The sequence below is a fragment of the Corvus brachyrhynchos genome, unplaced genomic scaffold, assembly GCF_000691975.1.
Source record: "Corvus brachyrhynchos isolate BGI_N302 unplaced genomic scaffold, ASM69197v1 scaffold162, whole genome shotgun sequence".
Taxonomy (NCBI): domain Eukaryota; kingdom Metazoa; phylum Chordata; class Aves; order Passeriformes; family Corvidae; genus Corvus; species Corvus brachyrhynchos.
This window is the reverse complement of record NW_008236696.1, coordinates 3,595,825-3,607,970: the sequence shown is the minus strand read 5'-3', so window position 1 is coordinate 3,607,970 and position 12,146 is coordinate 3,595,825. Positions and strand designations below refer to the sequence as shown.

Below are 12,146 nucleotides of genomic sequence, written 5' to 3'. Positions count from 1 at the left end.
TCCAAGCGTGGGACCCGCGCACCCGCATCCCCCGAGCCCCTCGGGAGCAGCAGTGCGAGTTGTGCGTTTCCTTAGCAAAGCTCCGGGTTTTCTCCTTGAAATCCCTCATTGCACTGCTTTGGAGGAACGTAGTATCTACTTCTTACGTTATTTTTTCATTAATAATTGCAATGACTATTTTTAGGTAGTTGCAGGTAATAAGCACTTAACCGCAAACAGTAGCTTGACGATTCTAACTCTTAAACAGCTCCAGAAGATGCTAAAGGAAAAAGAGAACCTGCAGAATGAGTTGACCAGCTTTGAGGAGCGCATAGAAGCAATGACGTCTCATTTGAAAAACGTGAGACAAGAGATAACCTTCTCTCAGGTAAATGGCCACCTCTAGCAGATCTGTTGTGTCAAACAGACCTGTTACCTGAGTATCTCTCTGTGGCTGCTGTCCCTGTATATTTTGCCAGCTTTGTTAGAGATTTGTTAGGCCTTTATTCCAGGATTTCCACAAGAAACAAAAGTTAAACTATGTATCTCAGTGATTTTATTTGATGGTCATTAAGACCATCCAAATTCAAATTACTGTACGTAGGAAAAAGGCCAGGAAGGCTGAATTTTAGAATTCTTCCTGAGTGGGGACTTTTGTAGGTATTAATTAAAAAAAAAATTGGTCAAGGAAAACACTAGTGTAAGAGAAAAATAAATTTATAATTTTTATAATGGTGAAGAATTAATTGTGAAATGCTGATGAAGACTTAATTCACAGACATGAAAAATGAAGTGAGATGGTCAAGATCTAAGTCTTACACTCTGAATTAACTGACCAAAAGGGCTGGTTTAGATTTCTAAAGAGTCTTGAGATGAAGATTTATGCCTTTCAGATAAAATATCCTGGGTGAAAAAGTCTTAAGAAACTCCCCTGCCATTGAACAACTTCTTAATTTTTTTGGTGCTAGATTCAAGTGTTAATTTGAATTAAAAGAAAGATTAGACAATACATAAATACTGCTATAGGCCAGCAGGGGAGGTCAGTCTCAGTACAGAACAATAAAAGATTTTTTTTTTGCTGTGCCTCCTGAATCTGATGTAAAGTCAGTGGTGATCAAGAGACTAAGATTTTGATGTTGAAAGTTTAAGATCCTGAATCTTGAGTGAAAAATCTTAGAATTGAATTTTTAGGGCTATAAAATGTTGATCTGTGGATACTTGATACAAGGTATATATATGTATACATAAGGATACATGTATTTGAAATATTAAAATCAAACCAATAAATTTTCTCTGAAAATTCCTTCATTTACATGGTGAAACTACTCCATGTCTGACTTGGGATTTGATTTTGTGTAAAGAAAATGGTTTGTTGATGTATGCCTTTTGTTTATTGTAAAATACTGAACTTTATTATTCTGCAGTCTCTTTACAAAGCCAAAGAGAATGAAATTGAAACTGAACATCACTTTAAAGCCCTTGCTGAGAGAGAATATGGACGTCTCAAAAACGACATTAAACGACTGAAAGACGAGATAGCTTCCTTGAGACAAAAGAAGAACATTCAAGAAGTAAGGTTTGAAATTTCTGGAAGAGAACACCTATACTGCTGAATTTTATGGCTTGTCCTCACTTGCACATACAGCAACAGTAGTATAAGTTAAGAATAGCTAATTAAAATTAAAGCTTATAAACTGTAGTAGATGATCCGGATGGGCTTTCCCCTGTGTAGGTGAGTGACACTGAGGATCTCCTTGCATAGACTGGTCAAGACTTAGCAAATATTAATTAGATATTGAAAGAGTTCTGTTCTTAATGCCAGATACACAGCCACACATCCATATCATCGTATTTCTAATGCTCACATGTGTTTTCTTAATGGTTTAAAAATTAAATTGTCAGTGGCAAATCTTCTCTACATAAAATAAATCTACTCTACATAAAATCATGACTTGGGTCATGATTTCAATATCAAAAATGTGAGTTACAAAGTAATCTAATGCTACCCAATCACAGGTGGTTTTCTGGGTTTGGAACGGTCTCTTTTTCCTTCTATTAATTATTTAATTTTTTTTAATTTGCTCTTTTTGTTCTGATTTAGGCTGTTTGTAATCTCCAGTCTCTCAGAATGGGTAGCAGGATGAAGATATTCACACTATTCAGCTGGATCTAGATTCTCTCATTTTTGTGTCAGGAAGTCTGTTCACAATCACATGAAGAGGTCACATTTGAAAATGGATATGTAGGATAAGGGTCTAACAACTTGGCCTTAATGAGTGAGAGAGAACCTTTACCTTTTGATGCCTCCGATCAGTTTATTGTGTGGAACAAATACCCTGCACGTGGGTGTATCTTGCCAGAGGTTGACTTTCCTGTTTAAAATAATTTGCATTTTAAATTTGTGGCAACCTACTGTCTTGTTTCTTCTTTAAGACCAGGATGTCCAATAGCATTCCTCAGGTACAACCCACAATTAATAAAAAAGAAAACTATCAGTTCTGTGGGCAAGATGTGGGTAGAATTGTTACAGTAGCTTGAAGTGGTTGCTTCAATTACTATTCAACGAATATTAGACATTTGATATTGTACCTCTAATTTTCTCTTATTTTATTAGAACACTATAAATAAAACCACTAAGAAGCTGGAAAACTTAAAACAACAGATGAACTGTGATGAGGAACTTCTGGAAAGCTGGATAAAGGAAATAAATCGTACAGATAATGATGCTAGTGCAATCCAGAAGTATGCACAGCAAGATGAAGGGAAACTAGGAGTAAGTAGCAAAGAGCAATTTTCAGAAACCAAATGGAGAACCATTTTATCACTTGAAGACCTTGTTATGTTATCAAGGGAGAGAAAAGGAAGACAAGATTTTATACAATACTGCTTTGAAACTGGTTTCCATTTAGCACAACGGTGCAATTCCATATGAGGCTCATTTTAAAGTTCAGAGAGAATAGGTTTTACAACAATGAGAAACATAATTGAAGACATTAATTTGCTTGTTCATCTGGGTAAAATTTAACTTTTTTTGAGAGGGTGCACAGATAGATTGTAAAGTCTAGAAAACATTGCCACTGAATTAAGAGGAGTTTATTCAAAAATTCACACCAAGTATGGATGAATAGTGTAGGATTTCACTTTAGAACTGAAGTTGTTAATATTGCTGAGAACAAAGTACAGCAACTTCAGCATAGCTACCTGGAATAATGGAAGATATAGACATATTTATCTGTATAAAGAGAGATTCCAGTCAAAAGCTCAGAGTTTATAAGGGTGAGTTCCTGAGTATATTATTAATTTAGAGATAAGTAACCCTGGTTATGATTCTTTTTAGCCTTTAAATAGAGTGAGGAGAAATTTGATTTTTACTCACTGAATACTTAACCCAGAAACTTTAGTTTACACAAACAGTCTCACTGCTATATGCCACAGACACCACACACATTTACACACTGTGGAGGGTTACTTTGGCCTTGCTGTGCTCTGGTTCTTATGGCCATTTGTATTGACTGTAAATGTGGGAGGCTACGCTGTCAATTTTTTGTTCTCTAAAACACAATAAAATGGATGCCTCAATAATCCAACCCCTGATTGTAGCAGGGCTTCAAGAATTCATACGATGTGATTTATTTCTTTTCAAATACTTCATTTTCAAATATTTTCATATCCTTTCATTTTAGGCATTAACCCTTCAAATAGAAAAGTTGACCATGCAAGCAAATCAGAAGCGCAGAGCTCTGGATAATGAGCTTACAGAAACCATGACAGCTCAGGTTTGTGCTTAAGGTTCTCAGAGATCCCTTGTTTATATGTGACATTTTTAACATCAGAAATCATGGGGGTGCTTTCTTTTAAACAGATGGAGCTTGACAGAGCAGCTGAAGATTTTCGCAGAGTTCATCAAGAAAGGCAAGAAGTCATCAGGCAGTGGGAGAATGCAATTCAACAGATGCAAAAAAGAGATCAGGAGATTGATCATTGTGCTTTGGTAAAACCGCTGTAACTGATCCATATCTGAGTTTTGGGGTTGTTTTGTTGCTTGTTGGTTTTTTGGTTTTAATTAACATGAAAACTATAATTTTACGATTAGCTAATGCTTTACTTGAACTTTCAAAATGCACAATTTTCACTGAATAGTTATAAACCTGTCAGGTAAAGTAAGCATCACTAATGCTGGTAATTTTCCTGTTGAATTTCATCTGTTTCAAGTCTACCTGAAGTTTTGCTTAGCTTTTTTTCCCCAATTGAATCAATCAATAATTATTTTATTTTCATAGGAGTTTACAGTGTCTTTTTGTTTTTAAATTATTGGAATATTTTGGAAGTTTCCAGTCCAAAACAGTTGTAGTGTTTGCTGTGATGTATCCATGGAACAAAGTAATTTTAGGAATGATAACTGAACTCAGGCAAATAGTAATCATAATAGGAATTGATCTTCTGATTGTACCCTTTATTAATCTAACACAACTAATGCAAGCAAATCTAAAGTGTTTTTATTCTGATAGCTAATTGCAGAGATAAAACAGGAAATCCGAAACAAAGAACTTTTGCTGAGAGAGAAGACTTCTTTTTTGGTAAATGAAACTGTTAATAATATGGAATATGAAAAGAAAATCTCTTCTGCTGAGCGGGAAGCAAACAACCTCCGAAAGGAGTACCAGACTCAGGATACTCGCAGGACTCAGCTGCAGGATGAGGTAAGGGTGACCAAAGAGTTCAGGAAAACAAACTGAAACTATAACTGAGGACCAGATGGAGGAAATACAGGAATAGCATTTCCTTTTCTCAGGTTTTATACTAGACTCTTAATAATTCAACAAAATGTTGCTTTTCTCAGCCTACTCCTGTTTATTTGGATCTGAACCCTCAATTTAATCCTGTAATTGAGAGTGGTGAAAAGATTGGAATGTATTCTCTGTTGTGTAGGTGTAAAATGGATTAATTTTCTCTTAAATGGTCTAACACTGTCAGATGCCTCAGGAGGCTTCTTTCTTTTAGCATACACAGACTGCAGTATTACATAAAGATGAGAGAAATCTCTTCCAGATTCCAAACAATTCCTTGTCAGTGCTCTCAGAAGTGTGTGTTGGTGGGCCTTGTAGTCAGGTTACAGTTCCTGGGGAAAACACCCAGTGTTTTCACATGGCTTTCTAATCAAGACACAGTAGGACAGGGCTGCCCTGTGAACAAGCTGTGCTTGATTCTGTCCATACTTAACTCTGCACTTAAATCTGGGAATGAGCTGCACTGCTGAATTACTTAAATGCCTGTAGAAGTATTTCTAAGAAGTAATTCAAGTTTCATGGCTCTGTTGAGAAGAGATACACTTGTATTATCTGAGTAAGTTTTTTTCTTAACAAGAAAATGGTAACACTGGCCTAATCAGCAAGCTTGGTGTTTTTTGAAAAACCCTGCATCTGCTGTTGCCTTAATTTTGAATAGCTTTTCTGTAGCAGGTGGTTCATAGACTGATCTCCTAATTAAACTGTAGGTAGCTCAGACAAGGTATAGGCTATTAGATTACCCTATAATTCATGCAAGCTTGAGGGTTTGTAGAATTGGTCAGTTTTCATCTCAAGCTGTGAGATTCTTGCTTGAAGTTTTTCCATAATTAATACTCTATGATGGGATAATAGAACAGTCTCCCCTTATTAGAGCATTTGTGGCATGCATGTGAGAAACAAGGAAAGAAGGAGACAGTTCAGCCAACAACAGGTGACCTCTAAGAAACTTGCTATACATGCCCTTGATCAGGTTTCTTCATCTGTGAAAGTGAACACAATTATGCTGTTAAGTGATACTGTGAAGATGAAAGAGCTACTGATTGTAAAGTATTCCTATCCTGTTTAATAAGTATATGCTGTCATGTATATTTTACCAAATTAAATATCTGTGTATTTTTGTCACAGTGATGTCTTAATCAAAATAATTTTATGTGCCCAGAGAAGTTTGACATAGAAATGTTTATTAGATATATAATGTTATCCACGTTCACAGAGAACCTCAGCAAAGTCAGCTCTGCACTATAAAACCACAGTTCCACTCATACAGATGCTGTTGGACAAGAATTGCAGCCCACAGCACCTCTATAATTCTTTCTCTGTCCTTAATTATTATTTTCTCCTACTACTCATACTATGTAAATTAGTCTATTGAATTTACTGGCTGGGCCAATTTATAGTGCCTCAGAATTTTCAGCACTCCTCATTTGGAGAGCACTGTTTAAAAGTAATGGAATACTTTCCAATAAATAGGAAAATATAATTTTAAATACCTTAACATGTACCAAAGAAAATAAGAGCTCAGTTGCTTGACTTTGTAATTTATTAGCTGCAGGCTTTGAAATCCATTGTGAACAGAACTGCTTCTGATCTAGAATCTTTGAGAACACAAGTAACCAATCTGAAGAAAGAAATTCAGGGGAAAAAAGCCAGGTAAGAACCAGACCTTTAAAGATATAATTGGTAAGGATTAGTAATACAGTCAAATCCTTGAGATAGCAAAGAACCTTAAATAATGTTGATGACTGAAGCCTCTAACTTTCTGGTTACTTCATGTCCTGCATAGTTTTTGGCACTGGGAAATTTAGGCAAGATACTCCTGGTAATCCTTGTTTTTAAAGGGTGTGAAAAAAATCAGGACCTTGCTTATCATAGGTTGAAGTTCAGACTGAGGCAACTGCTCAGTCAGATTTGCTGCTTCCTTTTGGCAGCATTGTCTAGGCAACCTTCATTTAATTTATGTCATTTTGTTTAGATTACACCTTCTTAATGAAAAAAATGCAAGTCTTTCTGATAAACTGAAGTTTGTGATTGAGGAGTCACTCAGTTCAGAAGAGAAAGCTTTGAGGTTTGAAGAAATATTGAAAGAAGAAGAAAAAAGTGTCGAGGTAAAAATGTTTTTCGTGGTTTCTATAGAGGAGTCATTTGTATTTGCAAGCTTTATATTTTGAAATGATCTCTTTAATTTTAGAATTTTCTATTAAAATGAAAGTATTAATATGGCATGTAGCTATTTCATCAAACACTGAAGTAATGTGCATGTGGATATGTCTGTGCTGAGAAAACTCTGGAGGAAAATAAGTGATCCTGCTAATTCAGACTATATTAATACAGGAGTCTGATACCCATCAATAAGGTTGTTAAAAAGTGAGACTCTTGTCAGGATGGCTTTTCAGTAACACTGCGACCAAAAACTTCATGACTCTAGTAAAACACCACCAAAATTTATAAACCTCCAAAGAGCTGTGATTTTGGCAAACAGTTAAAAAAATATTTAGGAATCTTTTAATCAGATTTGGCTGGCCTAGTCTGCTCTTCATTATTTAATTCTACTACATGATACTCTGACACATCTAACTTGTGGACTATTAAGTAATGACTGGCTCACTTCAGATTTCATTTTCGTGAATAAAGATTTTGATCTGGGAAGTGGCATATACAAGCTATAATAAGGTGACTATTTTTTTAACATGCCTAATAATACTTCTATAAAATTAAAAGCCCACTTCTTAGGTTGGAAATTTAAGTATAGGAATAAAAATTCGTTATCATCTGATAAGCTGTAAAGGGCTTTTGAATAAATGCAGTGTTGTAATGCAATCTTCAGAACTTTCCTGTATTTCAGGAAATGCTTATACTCTTTTGTCATTTTGCTACTAATTCTCTTAAAGTATTTTCACTACTTCTGACTGACCATGACAGAAATATTTTTTTACCTTTTTCTGGACAACTGAGCATTGGATATGCTGAAGCTTTCATTTCTCTAGAATGACCAGTTTAAATTAATGTGACAGCAGGTGTCCCACACAACTGACAGCAAAGCTGTATTTGTGCATACCACTGTATGCTCTTTTTTTTCCTTCCCTGTTTTGTGTTTCCTGTAGCATGCATGTGAAATAATGCCTTGCAGTAGATTGAATGTTATTTTTCAAACTTTTTAACTCCACAGGCATTAATCACACATTTTAAATATACTTTCAGAAACTAGTGACAGGATGTCTTTCCTTTATAGAGAGTTTCTTAAATCACAGTCTTTACTGTTTTGGCTTTTCAGATAATTTAAAAACAATTTCTAATGGTGTAGCATTTCATTAAAATGAAAACCTCATTTGCTTCCCCTTAAGACAGTTTCCAGGGTGGCTGAAGCCTTAGCAGGGTTTCTTTACTCGTGTCTGTGGTGGATAACCTAAGATGACATTGAGCTTGGCAGCTCCACAGCTCCAGGGGAATATTTTAGCTAGGATGAACTGTTCTTGAACAATGTCTGTAATGTGTTAGTCAGAAGCCTCCCTTCCATCACTGTTAGACACACATGGCTATTTGCTGCATCTGTTAATTTACTGTGAAGAGATATTTACAGGAACAATGTGGATGAAATGTCATTCTTTTGCTCTCTAGTTCTGTGGTACTTCTCCCTCTTCAATTTGTGGCAAAACACTGTTGCACAGTGAAGCTTATTGAATGTCTTATCTCTGTTAACAACCTCACTTAAAGGGAGACGAACAATTTCTGTTAAATAAATTAATTTAGATATGCAATAAAGACCATGAGGAGAAGGTCAAATCATGATCCAGTGTCAGTGGATGAATTCATCATTGTCATTAGTTTCAGAAATACAGCTCAGCATTTGGAACATGCTTAAAAACCAGTTTGCTTCCTGAAGAAATTTCCTTTGTTCAGGCATGATACAAAGCTCACTGACGTGTGCTACACTCCATAATACTTTCATATTAAACTTACACTTGCCTCTTACATCCTGAGTTTTGACTTTGGAATTGCACCTACAGCAAGTTCAACTACAAAAAAATTCTGTTGGGTAGGATGGGCAATGTGATTACAAACCCTTAGAGAAGGTATTAAATTCTTTCCCCATTATTTAAGCCAGCAAGGTGCTTACATACATATTAAATCAAGAATAAACACACTATTAATCAATGTAGAAAAGCGAGTTCTCAGGTGTTTTGCATATTAATTTAAATGTACATCTTCAAATTCTGTACCAAACTTGAGCTAAATGTAAATGAGTCCTTTGGAACAGGAAAGGGAAATCTCATCACTTGTTTTAGGATGTACCTCACAGGAAACTGGCATGCTCAATGGCCTGAGCTTTGGAAGGTCTTTGGCTACTTGTGTGGGAGAGGTGAAAGGAGGGAGGGAAAGAATAAAATTGTTTTCCTTATTAGGGTTCTAAAAAGGAAATCATCTCAATTTTCATTGTTTTCAATCCATTTCAGGTTACCTGAAATGTCTGGCATTGTCTTTTATCCTACTAAAACCTCATTTCCTGCACTGATTTAGGTGTTAATGGCAACTTACATCTGAGAAAAAGGAAGTGATTTTAGAAAGTGTAGTTTTTAGATAAACACACATGTACATACATGTGCACACACAGTGTTACAAGATTTAATAAACCATTGAAAAGCTTTGTATTATATTTCTCAAATATTCACAGATGCTGGAGGCTGTAAGGAGGTTTTTTGAAAAGAATGACGGGAATTTAGTTTTCTGGAAGGCTGAAAAGAGTAGCATTTCTATAACTGAGAAAAAAAAGTCATGTAATTGTAGGGTAGGATTGGATTTTTAAGAAATGAATAAAAAATATTACTTTCTCTTTCAAAAGTCAAATACTTTTTTTGCCAACCATTTTGAAGACTTACAAAATTCCATGTTCATATTAATGGAGATAGTAATTTTTTTTTTCTCTATATGATTAATAAAAGCAAATAATTCTTCAGAAATCAATTCTGATGTGATTAATTACTTCTTTCTTCTACTTAATGATCAATCTGTCACCAGGAAAAAGAAAATGAAATGAGTAGGTTAAAGGACCTACTTTTCAAGAAGACTCAGGAGTTAAAAGGGCAGAGGGATAAGGAGAAGATTGTTCTGGCAGAAATTGAGGGAGGTCAAAAATCACTTAAAAATCTCAAGAGTCGACTGCGCAAACTTGATGCAGATCTGTTAAAACAACAAGGATTAATATATGACCAGGTAAAATGTGAATGTATTTTCACACTATGGTTGTTTCTTGAGTCTACTGATAGCACGTTGCTTCAATTCTGTAATCTGTAACAGTTTTCCATTTTGGAAATGTTATGCAGTATCATTTGAAGACTGAATTTATTTCTGTCTCTAGATGTACAGATAAAATTGAAATTACTGAAACTTGCCAAAGTATCACCTACATTTTGTACTTGGGTCTTTCATTATTTTTTTGGATCAGCTGCTTTTCCCAGTAATTCCTAAAACCCATTCTTTACTTTGATCCCTCTGAACCACAGACACCTCAGGGTATATTTTTTAAGCAATACAAGAGGTACATGCCAAAATCCTGTTATTTACTAATTGGATTATGTGCATATTTCCTATGCACCACTTTGAAAATTTGCTCTTTTATATCAGCATCCACTGGTAGCAACAAGATGGCAATTCCACTGTAAGCCTCCCTACAGCAGCCTGTGCTGAGTGTGCTTTGTTACTCTTCTAGAAGATTACCCCAAACCATCACTGCTCATCAGTCATCTAAGATATTTTGCTAATGAGGTCTATAAGCCAGAAACTACTATAAAAACAATAGCTTAATTGGGTGACTGTCCTAAAGCCAACACTTAGATCCAAGGTTTTTGCTTATCTCAGACTATTAATTCCCTTAAAATTTATTTTAACAGGATTTTTATATTCAGCAAATACAGAGACGGCTGTCACGGTTAGAAGGGGAGGTTAATTCAGATGAAAAACAAGTTTTGGAAGGAAAAGTTGCTGAGCGTAAGAAAACCTTAGAAGAAAAGAAAAAGGCATATGATGTTCTACAGTCATTGTGCAGGAAACTTCAGGTAACTTCCTTAGAACATCATTTTGACTATGTAGCATTTAGAAATCTCAGTGAATTAAGTAGATTGGGTCTTAGTAATTAAGAAGTTGGTATTAGACTAAAGGTTATCTGAACTTTGTGTAACCCATGTGGAAAACTTCATATATTCCCTATAGCTTCCAGAAAAATAGATTATTACTGCCCAAGTGAGACACCTTAGCATGAAGACAAGCATTGAATGTTGGAAAGACAAGCTGAGCTTTCATCAAGACTGACTGCTTGCAAATGTCTGAGTTTATCGTTTGGCCCATGCAGAAATAGGAGAATGCCGTTTTGTGAAGCTATTACTTTTATATTTTTCATAAATTCGTAAGTACAGTTGCATTTAAAGCTGTCCAAAGACCCCGTGCAGTACCCTGCATGAGGACATGCCATGCAGTTTGCAGAGCAGCATATGGATGCATCATGATGATGGTTCCTGGTTCCAAGACTTAAATACCTCTCATTTAAAATTAACTGGTAGCTTTTGTTGCAATTTACATTCACTGAAATAAGTTCAATATAACTTATTTTGAAACAGAATGATGTCCAAATCACCAAGAGAACAATTGATAAGACAAGAGAAACAGCAAGTGGTTTGATAGTGAAGATAGAAGAACTAACTCTTTTCAATGAGAGATCGCTTCAGGAGTTAAAAAAAGCAAAACACATTAAGCAGGTACAGTATTATTTTGCAACTTTACTAATACAGTACAGTTTGGTTTGTTTGGGGTGTCATCTGCTTTCTACAGTGCTACATCATTACATTCATAAGAACCCTTTCTGTAGTTTTCTAATTTATACTTCCTTCCCAAACTTTGAAGTCATCTTCATCACTATTATCTTACTAGGCAAAGTGTTGCTTCTCCTCTCTATACAGCATAAAGTTTGATGAAGTATCAGTATAATCCCACATTAGCTATACCACAATATCCACCAGATCAGTGGAGATGTTGGGGTTTTTTCCCCCGAGAAACAATTACCTTTAAAATAGAAAATACATTTACTGTTCAGGGATGTCTTTACAAAACACAGAGTTTTTACTCTCAATCTGTGATGCCTAGTAATAAGTTTGGCACAGTATTGTTATTAAACTCTAAGCATTTTTTTCTAACAGATGGTTTGAATCAATTTATATTCCAGTTTAAGGAATTAGAAACAAAGTGTAAGTCCTTTCCTCACATTTTGATAAGCAGAAAAATACAGTTCCCACTCCTCCAATTATTGCACAATTTTTTTTTTCTGCAGTAAGCTTTAGCCTTCCTAAAGGAAGCACTAACATAGTAGAAAAAAACAGAGTCTAAGTAGCAGGG

The 12,146-nt window shown here is 35.3% G+C and overlaps 1 protein-coding gene across 3 annotated transcripts in view; it reads left to right on the top strand.

Moving 5' to 3' along the window:
- The first annotated feature begins 250 nt into the window (after positions 1 to 250).
- The window catches only part of CCDC39 (coiled-coil domain containing 39), a 19,074-nt gene continuing 7,178 nt past the window's right edge, over positions 251 to 12,146 (top strand). Inside the window, exons 1-11 of one of the 3 annotated variants that reach the window (XM_017726941.1) lie at positions 251 to 367; positions 1,404 to 1,550; positions 2,594 to 2,752; positions 3,663 to 3,755; positions 3,842 to 3,970; positions 4,488 to 4,679; positions 6,313 to 6,416; positions 6,739 to 6,871; positions 9,780 to 9,974; positions 10,652 to 10,816; positions 11,375 to 11,512. In XM_017726941.1, the coding sequence (XP_017582430.1) occupies positions 257 to 367; positions 1,404 to 1,550; positions 2,594 to 2,752; positions 3,663 to 3,755; positions 3,842 to 3,970; positions 4,488 to 4,679; positions 6,313 to 6,416; positions 6,739 to 6,871; positions 9,780 to 9,974; positions 10,652 to 10,816; positions 11,375 to 11,512 (1,566 nt within the window). In that variant the 5' untranslated portion in view covers positions 251 to 256. Of the gene's footprint in view, positions 368 to 1,403; positions 2,440 to 2,593; positions 2,753 to 3,662; positions 3,756 to 3,841; positions 3,971 to 4,487; positions 4,680 to 6,312; positions 6,417 to 6,738; positions 6,872 to 9,779; positions 9,975 to 10,651; positions 10,817 to 11,374; positions 11,513 to 12,146 lie in introns of those variants that run through there. The other 2 variants (XM_017726940.1, XM_017726938.1) reach the window with 2 other exon arrangements.